This window comes from Clupea harengus, chromosome 14, assembly GCF_900700415.2.
Source record: "Clupea harengus chromosome 14, Ch_v2.0.2, whole genome shotgun sequence".
Classification (NCBI taxonomy): domain Eukaryota; kingdom Metazoa; phylum Chordata; class Actinopteri; order Clupeiformes; family Clupeidae; genus Clupea; species Clupea harengus.
The window spans coordinates 11,430,243-11,450,242 of record NC_045165.1 but is presented as its reverse complement, the minus strand read 5'-3'; the positions used below and the strand labels follow the sequence as shown (position 1 = coordinate 11,450,242).

General features: G+C 45.7%; 1 protein-coding gene across 3 annotated transcripts in view; it reads left to right on the top strand.

The window, feature by feature from the left end:
- mdga2a (MAM domain containing glycosylphosphatidylinositol anchor 2a) overlaps positions 1-20,000 on the top strand; it is a 145,468-nt gene that overhangs the window by 68,143 nt on the left and 57,325 nt on the right. For all 3 annotated transcript variants that reach the window (XR_006152809.1, XM_031579771.2, XM_031579770.2), the window contains exons 7-8: positions 10,405-10,734; positions 14,618-14,911. Coding sequence is in view for 2 of the 3 variants with exons in the window: in XM_031579771.2 (XP_031435631.1) it covers positions 10,405-10,734; positions 14,618-14,911 (624 nt within the window). In the remaining variant the exon portion in view is untranslated. The remainder of the gene's footprint in view (positions 1-10,404; positions 10,735-14,617; positions 14,912-20,000) is intronic.

Here is a 20,000-nt window from a genome sequence, read left to right as displayed (position 1 = left end):
CACACACACACACACACTGCAGTCCTGGTCAGAACAGCTGTTGAACGTTACTTCACAGTTAGCCCCTTTTCAGCAGCAGATCCCCAGTGTGCAGAGAAAGCTGTTAGCACATCTGGAGCCGCGCGCTTGAGTGTGAATCCTTTTATTTCCGTTGGCTCTCTGGCTGTAAGAAGCCCCCCCCCCCCCCCAACAACCTCTGTGCGGAAAACCACATTTGCATGGGGAGGTGGATTTCTTACCCCCGTCCTCAATCCAGCCCCCCCCTCCGCTTCTCCACTTTATCTCACCCCCCCTTTTGCTTTTCTTTTCTGGAGGCCGGGTTGGTGAGAGGGAGTCAGATGTGCTGCCAAGGCAGAAGATCAGCCGCCCGGTGACAGAGAGACAGAAAAGCTGCTGAGTGAGAGGATGGAGGGAGAGAGAGAGAGAGAGAGAGAGAGAGAGAGATGCAGCCGAGAGGGGAGGACGATATCACAGCACCCAGCCTTGCTTTTTCTCTCTCTCTGCCCCATCTCTCTCTCTCTCTCTCTCTCTCTCTCTCTCTGACAGCAAAACCTCTCTGCCCATAGCTCTATGCAGCTTAGCTGGAGATAGCAGCGGCACCATGAGTGTAGGGGCTCCTCTGTCATATGCATATTTTACCGTCAGCTCACAAGGCCGATGGTCAAGCCGGGACACAGATTTGCATCCCCCTTTTGTGCCCGCGTCCCGGGAAGCCTCAGAGAAACGCAGTGACATTTGTGTTCTCACACACTCCACTCCTGCCGCAGAATTACTTTGCAATATTTATGATGCACATAATTGCCTTTCTAAACCGGGGTCCTAAAATAAATAAGCCTGCACAACACATTGTAAATCCTTGCACAGGTCATTTCATTACGGGCCCTTATGTGTACGATTTTTGCTTTTGTTGTTATGAGTGCTTCAGTGTCTGAGAATATTATGTGCAATGATAGACTATTAATGTTATTAATAGTTATTTATAGTGTCGACTGAAGACTTTCAATTCAAAAAAGCTGCACGCTTTGGAAATAACAGCAATTTCAATGTTTGTAAATATCACCCATGTCCTTGGCAAAGGATGAGAGCACAGAAACCATGGCCATCATTTGTTACTCTATGTGACAATAGCTATTTGTGTTGTGTTTTTAAAAGGCGACAAAAGAACAGTTATTATTTCTGAAGATTAGCGTTTATAGACTCTCTGTCTTGGACAGATATCCTTGGTCTTAATGCGTCCAACACAAAGCCTCGAACTGTAGCGGAGCATTTGCCATCTTTCACAGTTCAATCTATGGCACATTCTAGAAACAATGGCACTTCATATTTCCACGCGCCATCTCTTATATGTGCTATAATGTGTATATGTGTGTGTGTGTGTGTATGTGTGTGTGTATGTGTGTATGGCATTACAAACATGAGCATTACAACGCCACTATTTCTTTTTTGAAGCCTCCGACAAGCCATTCCAGAAGGGTCCTCCATGTCCTCTACCCTTTTCTGTTTTTTTTTCCATTTTAACGTGCATTTTAGGAATCACAAACACGCCATTTGCCCCGCTAATAACAATGATACAGCCACTCTTGAGTGGTCGCTGAGTACACTGCGCGCGGGAGATAAGGTACTCCGGCGATGCGAGAGGAAGTTTTACTAGCACCTCCGCCGTTGCTGCGGTTCGCCATGTAGCACAGATGGCAGGAAATCTCATTTAGTCTGGGGGGGTGAGGGGAGGTGTGTGTGTGTGTGTGGGGGGGGGGGTTGGCGAGAGGTGGGTGGCTGGAATAAGAGGGGGGATTGAGAGGAAGAGCTATATTGCAGGGAAAGGATTTCAGTCTGGGTAGTCTTGCCGCTGCTGCTCGGCGACTGTAACCGGTGCCTAATCATAGTGGCATTTAATAGGCAATTCCACGTGTCACCTGTCCTCCTGCCACAGAGAAAGTGAGCCCAAATTAGAGGACAGCCTGACGGCATGAACTGAAGTCATTTATGCTGGTTTGGTATTGTTCTCAAGACAGAAAGAGAGAAAGAGAGAGAGAGAGAGGATGAGAGTTCTGGCTGAACTCCCTGGCCTCTTTTACAGTGTCATGTCATGAAAGGTGTGCAGTGTTCTCTGCCCACTCGAAAAAAGGATATTTAGCTTGTCTTTATCAGTCACCCAAAAAGACTGTTCAAACATTCTTCTTTTCTGGTTACAACAAGTGGTCTAACAAAGGCGTTGTTATGGAAACACTGCTGCTGTTGCTGTGTTGATGTCCCGGCGGTCTAAACCCAGCGGTTTTAGTATTTTAGTAGCTTGTCTTGGCGCCAAATCTTTGGTCTGAACTGGCCTTTAGGCGCCATCTATCCCAAACGGTGTGGTTCAACCCACAAAAGACGTGTGCTTTTGCTTTTGTTTAGCTTCTTCAAAAGAACAGAGCTTTTTAAACTCTGTAGGCTCCTAAAATAACGGTGGAGTTAGTACGGTGTTGAATTACAGCTTGTTGGAAAGCGATGGTGTCATATTGTAGCAAATAAACTATACACCTGCGTTTTTTGGCAGAGATCTCAACACTAATGGTCTGTCAAAAAGGGTCTCACAGATAATGTTCCACTCAAATCTTTCCGTACTTTTAAAACCACACAAGTATTCTAAAACTCTATTCTACTCTAATACGCTTAAAGCAACATAATGCAGAAATTTGCCTCCGTTAGAGGTATGTTTTTTTATAGGAAACTAGTTTTGGTATCATCTTCAAATTCATTTAGATGGCATATGGTCATGAGAAGAACGGATAACCACACCCGTCATTCTTACTAGCTGCCCAGACTATGCTAGCATGCCAGCAAGCTTTTATCAGTACCAGCTGTGCTGTTGGTAGTGTTTGCAAGGTTTTTGGCTTTTAGGTTATTAGCTCACTAGTTTTAGGAACTCCTTTCAGAACTCTTTACTGCAATTTAAGGGTGAATTTGCTGCACTGTGAGGTCTTGCATAACCTTGCAGGTGGGCCCCCCCCCCCGAGGTACCCCAACAACCCCCACCCCCGCCCCACCGTGAGGCCCCCACGTGTCCCTGTGTGCCAGCCCTCTCCCTGACAGCTGGAATCCTTGCCCTGGCAGCAACATCATCAATAAAATAAACCCCCGCCACTTGAGCTATCACGCAGTATTGAGCTCTGGCAGTAAAAGCATCAGACATCCTGAGAAGATTATTCGGGCCGTCGCAGGGCTCCGGTGCGGTGCGGGGGCAGGGGGAAAATAACCTGACGCATGTGCTTTATAACTTATTTATGAATGTGATGGGCAGGGTGAGGGGGTGGGGTTGGCAGAGGAAGGGGAGGGGGTGGATTGGGGGGGGGGGGGGGCTGTGTGTCTGTGTTTGCTGAGACTGCAAACTGCGAAAGAAAGCGCATGCCTTTATTTATTTACAAATATCATCTCTCTTTCAGGATGTTTGGGCCGTGGGCTAATGTATTAAACCTTCTTTTTGTCCTCTCTAAGTGGCTTTCTGCCTCTCTGCATTGAAATGACGGTCCTCAAGCTGGACCCAAGTCCACTTGTCACCTCAGCATCAGAGAGTACAAAAAACACATTACACTTGTTCTACGTGTTTTTTGTCTGTGTCGCTAACTGGTGCAGAGACACGCCATAACCTTAAACCACTGTGAGAATACACCAAGTGACCAAGAATAATATTACACTTCATTTATTGGGAGACAGCATTCTGGGAATAAGCCATTTGGCAACACAAATATATTGCAATATGATTCTGCTATCGAGCAAGAGATCTCCTAGGCGTATCTATTTGACTGGTCGGAGACTCATTGTGAGGCAGTGCTTGTCCCTGGATGAACACACAGTGACACATTGTGTTTTCTATCAGATAATGAGGAGCACCTACCTGATAAGTACACAGTTGCCAGTCTGGAGAGCACTGCCTCTAAGAACTGCTGAGAGTTTTGGTGTGAACCTACGTAACCTCATTCTCACAGGGAGAGGTACCCACTACACCAAGAGAGTAAAATAGTCCCTGTTTGTCGAGTAGAGCCCTGTCTTGTTTTGTAAAAGTTTCACTGGATCACCCGCTTGAAACAGAAGTGGAGTAAAGTGGACTTTATTTACAGTAAAGGCCTTAAAGTAACAACAGTGTTGGAAGATGGGGTTCTCATAAAGGCCTTAAAGTAACAACAGTGTTGGAAGATGGGGTTCTCATAAAGGCCTTAAAGTAACAACAGTGTTGGAAAATGGGGTTGTCCAGGTGTCCAGGTTCGGTCGGTGCTAACCTGCAAGGATGTGTTGTTTTGAATGAAAAGAAGAGTTGTGACATACTAGCGTCTGCTGCTGGCCGTTTTGTACAGTTATCACGGCGGTATTTCACCTAAGCACCGTTCTAAATGACAGTGTCTCTCACCATTACTGTATTAGTCTTATCTCACTGTCCTCCTCATCATCATTATCATTGAAATATCGCCAGTGACCTAGCATCAAAGGCGGTGTCAGTTCATGAACTGAGCCGCTCTCTTTGAGGACATTTTCAAAGCGGTGCCCTTTTGCTTGTGTCATCAGACTCAGCGGGACACCGTCATCTTTCTCCGGTGGCAAAAAAGTTGGGCCTCCTCTCTGCGCTCTCGACACCTCAATTTCGGGGAGTTATGAGTGAGAGGCATTGCCCGGCCTCCACCATGGCGAGAGATTAAGAAATCAGTGTTGAGCAGCCCCACCAACACGATGCAACGTGCTGCAACCTGACTGCGGCAGTTTTTTTTTCTTTCCCGGTGTGAGGATCACGCAGCTTGTCAGTCTGTAATTGCGTGCCCGGAATACCCCTTTCTGATAATGGCCCAGCTGATGCGAGAGGATCGAATTCACAAGAATTACACCTCGCCAGCTTTCACGGGGTTATCCAAAGAGACTCAACATGTCGGCTCAATTACAGCATTGATTAAGTTGCAAATGTGGCTCAGAGATATTTGCCCAACCTGGCAGTTTATTTTATGTAACAGACCTCCTAAAGTAACATGACCAGATTTATTTTGGGTTTTGGTGTTTTTTTTTTTTTTTTTGTACTGAAGCAATCGGATTTACGGAGCCTCGTCCTTCTGCATTGCCAGCGTAACTTTGCTGGCCCGCGCTGAAAAGAAACTTCAGCTGCCAACGTTTGCTGCCTGCATGTTAAGCAGCATGTTAATCAGCTCACATCAGATTTGTTTTTTAAATTATTTATCTCACCCGCCGTGCATCGCATCTCCATAAATGAACCGAAAATGAGTTTCGAGAAAGGCGCGAGGGATCGAACGGCACGAGGCACTATCCTCTTTCCTCTTCTCCCGTCACCCAGAGCCCGAGGGACAGAAGGCCAGTCCAGACACTTACAGGCCGACAGGGTCGTCTGTCTCTGGATCCCGTGGGAGGAGGGGTAGGCACAGGAGACACCTAACTGTAGATTACTTTCTCCCCCCCCCCCCCCCCCCCCCCTGTGCACCGTGACCCACAGAGCTTGAGAGAATGTGATTGATATTGAAACAGGAATAAAAAAACTTCTAGTTCAGCGGCAGTTCCGACAGCTCTCTATGTACTTCTAGCACCGGATTTAAAAAAAAATGACAAAGACTGTAACACAGAAAGCTATAACGGCGAGCTGAAGTACATTTGTCGTGGTAATGGCTTTGCACTTCTAGGGATGAGTGAAGCGGTAGTGTGGTGCCTCAGCTAATGAACTGCGTTTTATAGTTTCCACCCTCTGGTCAATTTTGCAAGTGTTTGTTGCCAGGTTTTGCTCTCCTCATCCACTACTCAGGTGTGCATGCAATGTTTTAAAGAAACTTTAAAGAGCATCCCAGCGTGCATTAGACGTGCAACATAAATATGCGACAAGATGCTTGTGACAGACCCACCCATTACACAAATAAGTAAAGCACTTTGCCGAAAACTTGAGGCATTTCATTTGCTGGCAGGTTTCCCAGGCACGGTTCAAACCAGTAGGGTCTAAACTTTTACTGTGTCCATTAAAATCCAATCAATTTCCAGACATGGCTTAAACCCCATGTCTTTGGTAGCAAAGCTGCATAGGCTCCCATTGTGTTTCTACCTTTTGTTGTTCATCGTCTTCATTTTCTACCCTTATCCCCTGGCTGGGGTGTCTATGGCAGGCCATGGAACCGTATTGTAAGAAGTTTGGCCCACTGATTGGGGACAGTTCCCTGATTCCTTTCACCGAGTGTCATGCCTGCGCCATGAGCCCTCTAGTGCCATCAGTGGTTTGAGTTTGGAGGTGATTTTACAAAAGTTACTATTGAACTGTATGCCCGTTTTTCAATTGGTACCGTAGGATTCCTTGGATCAAGCCGACTTCAACGTCAATTTCCGCAATAGTGGATTTTCTGCCTTGGTGGATTTTATGAAAAAGTTTGTGAAAATGTCCAAGTTTTCCCATCTTCACCAAAATTGGCATAAATGATCTTCAGGCCAAGCCACAAAAATCAATTGAAACAGGAAGTGAGGTGATACTGGCATGACACTTCCTGTGAGTGCTGCCATGCCATTCCCTTGACATAATGACACTCAAGCTTCCATGGCACCTATGCCGTGCTGGGCTGCTTGGCTTCCACATCGTTCGAAGCTATATTTGCAAGAAGACCTGCTAACCAATAAAGCACATTAAAGCAACAATTTGACAGTTTTTGAGGTGTGGTTTTATAGGCAACTAGTTTTGGTACCATCCTGAAATTCATTTTGATAGCATATGGTCATGTAAAGAACAAATAAACACCTGTGTCTTTCACACTAGCCATCTAGGATATCTAATATGTAGTTCTGTTTTCCGGGCTGCTACACCCTGCAAAAATTTAAGAAAAGCTTTCACAGCATGATATTGCCAGCTATACTGCCAAAAGACATGCGTTAGTGTGTTGGCAAGCTTCTATCAGTGCCAACTGGGCTGTTGGTGGTGTTTGCAAGGTTTTTGCATGCCTTTTAGGTAGTTAGCTTGCTAGTTTTGGAACAGAAGTACTTATTGCTGCTTTAAGAGCTTTAAAAGGGTGCTTGGCAGACATCACAGGTTCTGTCATAACAACAAGCAGAAGAACCTTTATGTCACGCATGTACAAAACAGTTTGGTCATAATTCCTGGATTCTGTGTTTGTTTGCCAACCTACCCACTATTTTTTATTGACCCAATCACGCAGCGTTGGCAGCCCATACGCCTCTATCAGTGATTCATCATTAGTAGGCTGGCTCCTACACTTTGAGTCAGTAGGCCAGGGGAGCAGATTGTCCATTCGTCTGTGCTGCACTAAACTGAGCTGTGCTGTGCTGTGCTGCGCTGTGCTGTGTCTGTGCTGCGCTATACTGGAGGCGCAGAGGGACACAGCACCTCTCTTTTTGCAGGGCTACATGTCAAATCACACACCTGACAGCCTTGACACTGCCGCTGGGGCCAGATGATTGACAGGGCATTATTGCTTTTGTACCATGTTTATTTTATTCCTCTTGAAGGCTATATGGTGCTGTGTGTGTGTGTGTGTGTGTGTGTGTGTGTGTGTGTGTGTGTGTGTGTGTGTGTGTGTGCATGTCTGCGTGTGTGTGCGTGTGTCTTTGTCTGTATGTTTGTGCGCATGTGTGTGTGTTTGTGTGCATGTTTGCAGATGTGTGTGTTTTCTTGCGCGTGTGTGTGTGTGTGTGTGTGTTCATGTTCCTGTGCCTGTGTTGACTGTATTTGTGCTAAGATTTCTTTCCTCCTGGAACATCAGTGGCATTCTCAAAGTCCATGCCTGGAGGGCGTCTTAGTTTCTCTTTCCCCCTTATTCGCCGAGACAGTGAGATAGTCTATTTTTATATTCTGGGATGCTAACGTCACGTACGCGGCCGGGGTTAAGACGGCAGCCTTAATCAACTCGGCGCCTGAAAAGTTCCACAGTTACCTGGCGTGACGGATCGTCGTGTCACTCTGACATGACGCGTCGTTAATACCAAGAGAGACGGACTGTGATTTTTTAATGCGGAGTGGGCCTAAATAGATCACGCGACTCGTTGTTTTCCATAAACGCAGGGGTGCTGCCTGCGAATGGAGGTGGGGAGGGGCCGTCACAGCCAGCGCTCATAAATCTTCAACCTGACTACGTGAAGCGTGAACTGAGACAGTGGAGTGGAAATTCATTTTCTGTTCGTTCTCCCCACTCCGCATGCGCCGCAAGGGAGGGGGCGGGGGGCGGGGGCGGGGGGGGTCTACCCAGATCCTCTTTTTTTTTTTCAAACACCATTTCTTAAACACGGCATTACTAATAGTTCAATTTGTGACGGCCCATTTTCGAGGCTAAAGACGTCTTCGAAGCCCCGTAATTGCCTCGTGTGCACTTACAAGCCAGGGAATGGCTTTTCTTGATAGGGCCAGTTCCTCACGAACATCCAATCAGGGGCTCTGTGTGTGTGTGTGACTCTCCTCTCCTGTAGCCAGACACTGGGTTTGACACTCAAGAGAGGCGACCGAAAGCCATCGGTTGCTTTGTGGTGTGTTCCGGGTGTTTTAACGCACAGTGGCTGTTAATGGAAATATTTGCACAAAAGCATGGCAGCGGGCTTGATGGCTTGGTATAGATCCAACACACTAGCAATGAGGCTGCTGCCCAAAGCTCCATGATGAGATGAAGCCATTGAAATAAAAGCAGGGATAATTCAGTGGTTATAGGACATGGTAGAGTAGGACACTTAGGCATTGAATAGAAATAGAACACAATACCGTAATAATGGATAGCACAGCAAAGTATGGCAAATACAATCGAATAGAAAGAGATAATTATCATGATAGAATCAACACTGATGAATCACTGATAATCTTTGTCTGAGGATAACCTTTATTGTACCTTTATTGTATCACAGTAGCAAAACAAAAAGGAGGTAATCTTCGTTAGTCTAACTGCTTTTTAGGTATTATTTTGTGTAAATGGTCCAAGCTAGATAAGGACAAGGACACTGAGACAATGGTTAAATTGTTGTCTCACTTGTACAAACAATTGTAGTAATTAAGAAGGCCAAAGCAGTACCAGTGGTGGCAGGGGCAGGCAATGCCTCAGCTCCCAAGGCTCTTAAAATATATCATCCTCTTTCTTGTAATTTCTTGTATCCTATATTCCTGCTTTTTCTACTCATATTCTGTCATCTTGCATATAACAACAAAAGAAAGCAAATCGATGGAAAATGAAGGAAAAAAACACGAGACAACATGAAATCGCATTCCTCATACACTTACTCTGTGAGCTACTGTAATAGAGACGTTTGATTACCGCTAGCAGCAACTCCTAAAATATAATGCGGCATTATTATCCTCCCCTGTCTGGATGTCTACAGGGGAGACGGTCTTACGGCTGTGTGTGGATCACTGAGCAGTCATCCAGTAGTCCCTTCTAGTTTTTTTGTTTTCTTTTTGCCCAGAGGTGATCTCAGGATTACGACCCTCATATTTTTTCCCGCTCTGATGAGAGAATCTGAGTCTTCAGCAGTATCCGTTCCGATTTGCCCATCACCATCTGCATTCCATTGTTGCTGAGTCTCTTTAATCATCGCATACTGCATAGAAGTGCTACGAGAGCATATTGCCATATTCTCCTTACTGCATTAAATGTCAGGAATAATTCAAATAAATTCTATTTGCACAGGCTTTTTTCCCCCTCCTCTGCATCCTTACAAAGCTGCTTGCTTGCAAGTCTGTGTACGCATCCCCCAGGAGCAAGAACAGGCTGCTCAGTAGCAAAGACAAAAAAACTGCCCTTATGAGAGGATGAGACCTTGAGCTGGAGCTGAACATAATGGGAAATATTATCATTTCATCTTAACCCATTCCCTACTGTTCGGTCATAATCACATCTTGTAAGACATTTATGAGTAGACATTTATGAGCATGGCAGTACTGTGTAATGCCATTTAACTATAAATCTGTCAAAGACACTGACTGACCACAAACATTAACCTTGGGATTGAGCAGTGTGCCGGAAAATGTGCTTGTTGTGCTGGAATGTGATGCTTGGAAATTCTCCACTGGTTTGACATTGTCCTTGTGAACAGAAATGTTGAGTAGTCGTAGCCTTTAAACCCTCAACCAGTCCAGCATAGCACCCTTGACCCAAACCTGTTCTCTAAGCACAGGTCAGCTGTCGGTTAACTTGATTCACCTTTTTACCTCCCCCTCTCTTGGTCCGTCTCCATTTCTTCATCTGTTTCTCTCTTTTCTGTCGGGAATATGCATCACAAGAAAATAAAACCACTTGGTGAATTAATTATTTCATGGGGAGTAAAGAAACAAGGATCAATGGTAATTGGTGAAATGGTGAAAGCAATATGGAACTATTCAAGATCTCTCTTCTTCTCTTTTCTCTTCGTCTGTCTCCTTCCCCCCCCCCCCCAACCACCCCAATCCCTTCCCTCACCACCCCTACACAGCCCTGAAAAAGGGTCGTTTCTGGATCACGCCAGACCCCTACCACAACGACGACAACATCCAGATCGGGCGCGAGGTGAAGATCTCGTGCCAGGTGGAGGCCACACCGCCGGACGAGCTGCAGTTCAGCTGGCTGAAGAACGGGCGCCCGCTGCGCAGCTCTGAGCGCATGGTCATCACGCAGACCGACCCAGACGTGGCGCCCGGCACCACCAACCTGGACATCATCGACCTCAAGTTCACCGACTTCGGCACGTACACCTGCATGGCGTCGCTAAAGAACGGTGGCATCCCCGAGATCAGCATCGACGTCAACATCTCCTCCACCACAGGTGAGTCTGGACCGTCCGGGTGTCACCTAAGCAGCCAGGTATTTGTGTTCAGAGGTGGACAGGAATAAATGTCCTAGTTACTGCTTTAACTACGATTAGTATGTACCAACCGATTTAGCCTTTGACCTCTACTACTTAATTACAAGTGTGAGACCCCACCCGTCTAACACAAGACAGAGGAGAGCTCCCTAACATGCTTACATAAGCCTTATTCAGTCTTCATTTGGGACCTGTTCGAGCGCCTGGACTGGTCACTGTTAATTTCCTAATGGTACTACGGAGAACCTTGCATGCTCACCTGGTCTCGAGGAAAGGCCATTTTGGCAATTTGTATCAAATCACTCCTTATATATCTGTTGTGTTTATACGAGTGTATATACGTGAATGTACAAGTTCGCAAATTGCGATAATTAACTGAGAGAACAGGAAAAGACTAGATCTGAATTATTCTCTATAGTGCAACAGCTTAGCATATTTAGCGGTTAAGGGAAGTTTACTGTGTCTAACCCACTCAGGTGAGAAGGGTTTTCAGTGCTTTTGCATTTCAAATGATAGACTACTGCACCAGCAGCACGCAGGCCTCAGGTTGGACTTCCAGGGAACTTGCAGTATGCTAAACAATACACTCTTGCTCTAAGCTGCCTTAGATGTTTTACATAAATTACCACACATGTGAGTTTGTGATTGTTGCAAATCTTCCCACCAGTTACACCTGTGTTACAGTTCATGAGAAGTTCAGAAGTCACAATATATAACAGGAGTGAAAACACATGGTTTGGGCCCACCGGCCCAGTGATTATGATCATATTATAATGATCTGATGTGACACAAGGGGTCAGTGTATATGTATCCTGTGTACCTGATGATTGTGACCTTTTTCAGTGGAAAAGGTGTAAAAAGAGGTGTGAACAACGGAAGTTCAAACTTCTTAACTGCCATTTTTTTGGCATCAGTATTGTATCAGTGCACATCTATTTACCATAGAAATTGATCAAGCACTAAATAAAAGCACACAAGCCTAATTTTGTCTTCATAATGGATGCAAAACCAACTGCTACTCAAAGGAATTGGGCCTGGCAGTTTCCCATGCCCTCTGTTGTGTGAGATTGAGCGTTGGCTTGGGTGCCAGTACGCAGGGCAGATGTGTTCACCAGTGTATTCCTGCTAAATTATTATTAATTTGTGCTCATCCATGCATCTCATGCTAAATAGAACCTAATTGAGGTGGATGGGTTTCTAATGGTTTGTGGGACGTTACAACACTACGGCAAAAAGCCTAATCATTATTTATTGCGAGGTAGCAGAAGTTTACAATAACGGAATTTATTACCGCTCTCGCCAATAAACGGTTTATTTCAATTTATGTACCACGGCACGCCATGCGCATGCATGGACCCAGGTCATGTCCTTGTGCTTTTAACATTATAAACTTGCAATATAAAAGCATTATGGGGCATAACGAGTATGATGGCATAGTGCTTTCATATCTGTAATAGGTTTCAAGAAGATGAGGCTGTTCAAGCCTGTAGGTTGGCCTCTACAAGAAAGCCAGGCAACACCAAAGAAAAATCTATGAACTACTCAAGCAGAAAGGGTAGAAATGCATTAAAGTCTCTAATATGAGATTATATTTTAAAAACCTGCTTTGTTTGTGTGTATTGCTGGAATGGTAATTTGTATTGACCTGGAAATGAGCACAGATCTCTGGGAGCTTCTCCGCCCACAACCCCCCATCGCACCTCACCCCCCACCCCCCACCCCCCACCCCCACCTGTCTAACACAAGACAGAGGAGAGCTCCCTAACATGCTTACATAAGCCTTATTCAGTCTTCATTTGGGACCTGTTCGAGCGCCTGGACTGGTCACTCTTTACTATTTAATTTCCTAATTGTACTACAGAGTACCTTGTATGCTCCCTTGTTCTCGAGGAAAGGTAATTTTTGCAGTTTGTCGCAAATCACTCCTCATATATCCGCCGTGTTTCCGTGCCAGACGCCACCATTCATTCGCAAATGGAGCAAATGTCATTAGAGTGGGGACACTAAAAGGAGCATTAAAGCTTTGTCCCCTTATTGCAAAGTCCATACCTTGGCTCCATGCTTCAGAACCACTCCTCCATCCCCCTCCCGTAAAACATTTTCACTTCCCCATGGTGTATTCGGGCAGTTTAATCACACAGACACATACATGTTTAAAAGTCCCTCGCATTAGTTAGGCCTCATGTAGTATTTAAGACGCTCTGACACTTACATGTTTAAATTGCTCGTGGGCCCTTGTCCAAACAGATGCACCTCGAGAGCCGGAGATGGCGTTGGCCCCCAGGAGATAGGGGGGTGGGGGGGTTGGAGGAGGCAAGGAGAGGAAAGGGGAGGCGAGGCAGATAGAGGGGGGGCTGGAGGAGGCAAGGAGAGGGGAGGCGAGGCAGATAGAGGGGGGAGGGGGGGGGGGGCTGGATTAGGCAAGGAGAGGGAAGGGGAGGCGAGGCAGGCGCCTGCGGTGACAAATGTATGTATGTGGAGCGGAGTGGATGTGTGCTAGCCACTGCCTCTGCTTATGCCGCCACTGTGGTCGGGGAGGAAGAGCGGGAGTTGTTCTATAGATAGAATAAAAAGCTCATGTTTAATGATACATGCCTTTGCACCAAACTGCCGTCTATCTTTAGAAACGCAGGTGTTACACTGGTGTGGGTGTGTGTGTGTGTGTGTGAGTGTGAGTGTGTGAGCGTGTATTTTTTGTTTTGTTTTGAAGTTGCAGTGCGATGAACTACCTCTGCTACTCCTGGTTGTCCTATTTATAAAGCTGGTGGTATCTGAAGGCCCGAGCCTCCCCTGGTGTCATGACCTCAATGTGTCTTGGGGAGTCTCCCACCATACGGCTCTGTTCCCCCCAGACACGCAGCAGCAGCTTCACAACACACACCATTATTCCACACTAACATGGCCACAACAGCGTCTCTCACAACACACACCACTGCCACAACAGCATCTCTCACAACACACACCACTGCCACAACAGCATCTCTCACAGCACACACCACTGCCACAACAGCATCTCTCACAACACACACCACTCTTCCACACTAACACAGCCACAACAGAGGCGCTCAGAACACACACACACACACACCTTGTATAATAAGCCATCCTTTTTCTGTTACGAGTTACAACCCTGTCGCAACAAATACAACTTTCTCTATAACAACACGGTGCGAATCTCTCCCTGCTCTCAACACTCAACATGACAAAGCTCTTTTCTCACAAGGTAGCACTTACATATCACATAGTATAGAGAACACATACTCTCCTCGCATCACCAAACCAGAAACCAAACACCATCATCGCCACACAGGACCCTTTCTAACAAATGACAGCTGCTGCAACGACATACAACTCCAGTTTTCCCCCCAGTTTTCACTTTCTCCTCAACTTTAAAGACCTCATTCTCAATAATGGGACTTCAGTGCTCAAAGATTGCCCCATCTGGTGTGTGGAATCATTTAATGGGAAAAAATTGCCAACCCTATTACCTGTCACCCTATGCTCAGACAGCCATTAGGCAGAGGACCCGAGATGCCGGGTAAATTTCTGTAACCGCACCATATTTCTCGCTTTTAAAAAGCCTTTTTATTGTAAAAGCATCTGCAGCTGTGAGCCAGAAACTGTATTCTTCTGTATGATGAAAGAGTTTAATCTCAGGGGAGAATTGATGGACAATGTATAACCATGCTGGCTCATTGCAACTCCTGCAAAATGTCTGGAAATTTTCACTAGAGTATAACGTCTTTTCCACAACTCAACTTGCTTGTATATCTTTGTAGATTGAGACCCGTTCTCAAGAGTTTACCCTTTTATGCTCTCGTTCTGCCCCTCTCTCTCTCTCTAGTTCCTCCCATCCTGACAGTCCCGCGCGGGAAGTCGCCACTGGTGACGCAGGAAGGGGACACGGTGGAGCTTCAGTGCCTGGTGTCGGGCAAGCCCAAGCCCATCATCCTGTGGTCGCGGGCGGACAAGGAGGCGCCCATGCCGGACGGCAGCCTGCAGATGGAGAGCTACGACGGGGTGCTGCGCATCGTCAACGTCTCGCGGGAGATGAGCGGCCAGTACCGCTGCCAGACCAGCCAGTACAACGGCTTCAACGTCAAGCCCAGAGAGGCCATTGTGGAGCTCATCGTGCAATGTAAGTGGCTTTGCCTGCAGTGTGTCTGTGTGTATGTATGCGTTGTGTATGTGCATGGTGTGTGTGTGTGTGTGTGTGTGTGTGTGTGTGTGTGTGTGTGTGTGGGTGTTTGTGTGTGTGTGTGTGTGTGTGTGTGTGTGTCTGTTTATGTGTGTGTATGAGTGTGTGTATGTGTTGTGTATGTGTGTGTGTATGTGCATATATACAGTGTGTGTGTGTCTGACTACAAGATGTGTATTTGCCTGAATGCATTATATACTTTGTGGAAAGATACCTTGAATACAAATGTGCTTGCATTTTAATCGGTGTGAAAGTGTGTGTGTGTGTGTGTGTGTGTGTGTGTGTGTGTGTGTGTGTGTGTGTGTGTGTATGTATGTCTATGTGCACATGTGAATGTGTGTAGCACACTTTGTAAATGTGTCTCCCATGAAGAGCCTAATTAATCGGCAGTAGCCATGGAGGTGAGCACTTCATGTTTCCCGGTGAGAAGGTTCGACAGAGAACGCTGCGCCATTGGCTTTTTCTGTGGGAAATGCAGTGTGAAAACGGCAGAATACAGGGACATCATTAGTTCTAATTACCCACAGCCTCGGTGCGCTGTGTGTACAGCCGATCCTTCAGCTCCTGCCAATCATTCAGATCGCGCAGGATTCAATTTGCCCGAGTGCAGAGGTTAATGCAATGTAATGAATTCCGTATTGTCGCTACATGCTAAAGACAGATTGTTTGACTGGGCTTTCATGCAGTGACGCCCAAGTGGCGTGTGGATAAGACATTGAAGGTTGTGTGCTGCTGCTGCTGCTGTTACACGCCGGGTTGTGAACGCACCTAGGGGGAGAGGAGGGGGAGGCGTTCTTTGCTCGCTAAATCCATAACACATAATGTCAGCTCATCAAGCTGAGGGAGTGCATTTTGATGAGGTTAGGTTAGCCAACATTTGTTATACACAGTCAGTTCAATTAAATGCATTTCGTGTGGAAGAGAGAGGAAAAAAAGAGAGAGAGGGAGAGACAGAGAGAGAGAGAGAGGAAGAGGGACAGAGAGAGAGAGAGAGAGGGAGAGAGACAGATGTAGACAGGGAGACAGAAAGAAAGAGAGAGAGAGGTAGAGACATAGACAGAGAGGGAGAGGAACAGAGAGTGAGAGTCAGGGAACAGCCCTCGGACTCACCCTTCAAATCCCAGTTCTATGCAGATGACCTGGTGCTCCTGTCACTCTCTAAACGGGGCCCATACCAGCACCTGCACCTCCTGGAGAAGTACTGATAGACCTGGGCCCTGGGCCCTGAAATCCTACAAAAACAAAAGAAGCCCAGATGTCAGGAACACAGACACATGTATGCACATGATGCAGTAAACATACTGTATACTATATACTGTATACTATTACTATTGCCGTACTTGCTATTACTGCATCAGGGAGTTTCAGCACGGCAGTGAATGCACTAAAAGAAAAGGTCTGTAGAGCACTCCATGCTATAAAGTCTTCTTTTTTACAATATAAGTATACCATTCACAATCTGGTGCAAATTATTTGACAACATGATACAGCCTTGAAAATTCACCCTAGTTACCTCAGGACTCCGGAGCTGCATATAAGTATATTTATTAGACAAACAACAATTGCAATCAGGCTCACTCGCTCCCAGCACAAGGCTGAAAGTGAAGCTCTGATAAACACATCGCACAAGGTTTATATAGACAGAAGTTTAGCGTTCAGCAGAGAAAACCACGTGGTGGATTTCTGACGTCCAAGGCAAGGGTGGAAGTTTTGCTAGGTCGGAAGAAGCACAGTTCGACCCTTCTTATCACCTCTGGTCTAAACATGCTCTTGTATTTATGCAGACTAAGTGGCACCTAATAATCTAATTTACACACACGCAGAAACACAGAAAAGCCATGTTCCTGCTTACATAAGTACATGATTCATACAAGGTAATTAATAATACAAGGCACTTGATTATTATATTCTTAAGTCATTAACAGTGTTTGGAAATGATCTCCATCAAGCCTCCATCAAGTGAGGTCTGGGGCCCACTACACTACATGGGACAAGCATCCAACAGAAGCTACTACATGCCCAATGCTGTCGATCTATATTGAAAGACCAAACGGAAACACCCAACCACACATTTAGGGCAGAATTAGGCTGTTATCCATTTGCTGTATCTATTCAAAAACATAAAAAACCTGGATGCATCTGAAATCTAGTCCCAAAAATACACTCCAGTTTGAGGCATTAGAAAATCTAGGAACTGAACCCAGAGAAGAGTTATCTAAGCCAGCTGGTACTGGAGCTCACTAACACATACACAAATACACAACACGCTCAGACCAGTGCTGCTTCCAAACCGCCAATTTGTGTCAATAAAATCATCAAACAAGCAAAAGAAGACTATTTGGAACATGGGAGAAGCCAAACTACCAGTCAAAGTAGAATGAACTTCTATCTGACCCTAAAAATAGTGTATGAATTGGCAGAGTATCTATTTTCTGTCAGAGATACAAAGCAGGAGGCAAGCCCTGACCATGTACAGGCTCAGTGACCACAACCTTGCAGTAGAAACAGACAGAACAAGAAGTAGACAGAAAAGGCTGGCTGCGCAAAGACAGAACATGTCATCGCTGCCAGACAGGGAAGGTTGAGACAGAGGAACACTTTCTTCTTCACTGTAAGAAATATACAGAAATAAGAACAACCCCTCTGATTTAAACTTGAAACCAGCCACCCAAGTTTTGACGTCCTTGACAAAAATGATCAAATGGCTATCTTCCAGAGAGAGGGACCTTCAGCTACTTTGGCAGCTAAATAGATCTCATTATATCATAACTAAGGGACACTGAGGGACCTACATTTAAATGTATTTAATTTTTCTATACATTTTGTTTTTCATACACTTGTATGTATCGTTTTTTTTAAATATATTGTATTGTTTTTTCCTGTAATACCCGTTTATTGTATGTAGATTTAAGTCTATGTATGTCTACACATTTAGACATGTAGATTTCTTGTTGTTTATTTTATTCCTTATCCTTTGTATGACTGCTTGGCAATACAAATGCCTTATTGGTCATGCCAATAAAGCACTTTGAATTTAATTGAATTGGCGCAGAGAGAGAGAGGGAGAGAGACTGAGAGGGAGAGGGAGAGAGACAAAGATAGAGGGAGAGAGAATGGGAGAGAGAGAGAGAGAGAGAGAGAGAGAGAGAGAGATGAGATCCGCGTATATTGCATCCTCAAATTAAAAACAGCTTATGCTCCAAACCCGGACTTCATATCTTAAAAACTACTCACCCATCCTCCCCAGCCTCACACAACAGCCCTGCCACCCCCCAAACAAACCCCCACAATATCATTGACCAATTTGTAGTAAGCATTTTCCATTTTAATTCAACCTCCCACCTTCCCTCTAAAAGCCTCCATAGAATCAGTTCAACCACAGCCCAATATCTTACTCTTCCTGGTTTTCCAAATGGCCAGTGTTAATGAGCCCAATCAAGGATCAAGAAACACACCTCCCTCTTTTTCTTGACCTTATACATGAGGCCACTAACAAAAAGGTGACGAGAAAACACTTCCCCTAACTTACCAAGCCAGACAATAAGGGCTCAACAAGCCCCCCCAACCTCCCACGAAAAACAAACAAGTGAGAGAGAGAGAGGGAGAGAGAGAGAGAGAGTGTGTGTGTGTGTGTGAGAGAGAGAGAGACACTCTGCGCAGTACCTGTTGTCAAGTCACAAATTGAGGAAGTGAGTTACTCTTCATGCTATTACGTACTTTCTTTATTGATTTGTATTATTATTATTTATTTATTACATTTTCACATTTTTACAGATATTATATCCAAAGGCATTGCATTATTGTGTTGCTTCAGAAACACTGTTTGGAAACAGTCATGCAAATGAAGCTCATTTGAATTGAAATTGAGAGACAGAGAGAGCAAGAGAGAGACAAAGAGAGAGGGAGAGAGTAAGGGCGAGTGGGGAGAGAGTGAGTGGGATAGGGACCTTCAAGGCTGGTTTAAGTTTTCAGAATTGGCAGCTTAACTTGTTATTCAGAGGATGTTAGGTGGATCTATCCCTGTCTCAGTCTTTGTTTCGTGTGTGTGTGTGAGTGTGTATCTGTCTGTGGCTGTGTGTGAATGTATGTTTGTGTCTGTTTCTCTGGCTGTGTGCCTACTTGTGTGTATGTGTGAGTCTGTTTCTCTATGTGTGTTTGTGTGTGTGTGTGTGTGTGTGTGTGTGTGTGTGTGCGTGTGTGAATGCATGTGTCTGTGCAAGATGTTGCACGACTCAGAGCAGTATTTTGCAAGTCAGTACAACTGATGTGACCCCAGTGGTCCTTCAATACACTCTCAAGACCTAGAGAGAGAGAGAGAGAGAGAAAGAGAGAGAGAGAGAGAGAGAGAGAGAGAGAGAGAGAGAGAGAGATTGAAAGATAAGGACTCAAGGCAGTTCGTTGCCAGAGAGAATATAAGCCCAATAGAAAAACTAAAGGGATTGGCAGCAGAGAGACAGACAGACAGACAGACAGACAGACAGACAGACAGACAGACAGACAGACAGACAGACACACAGACACACAGACACACAGACAGACACATACACACGCACACACACAAACACACACATGGGCCACATGGGTTTTTGGCATCGGGGTACAGAGGACACACCTGATGTCCCTCGTCCACACCCACCCCACCCTTCCCCTCTCCCTGCTGTGATTGGCTGAGTGTGCCCGATGACTTAAAGATCAGACAGATTAGGAGCCTTCCGGATGTCTCCACAGCCTGTCTATTCCGTCGTTGCTACGGAAATAGCAGAAAGGAGTATCAGAAAGCTGTCAGCAGGGCGTGGAGTGAGGGGTGCTCTGATCTTACAAAGACACCCCCCACCACTAACAACAACAACAACAACAACAACAACAACACCATCACCGATCCCAACCGTACCACCACCCCCCTCCTGTCGCATTGAACGTGGAGTCGTGTTTGCGAAACGAAGCACCACACAGTACAGTAGACGGAACCACAGGACGCCGTGACCAAACGCTCGAGAGTGTGTTTGATTTACCATTCCACGCTAGCGTA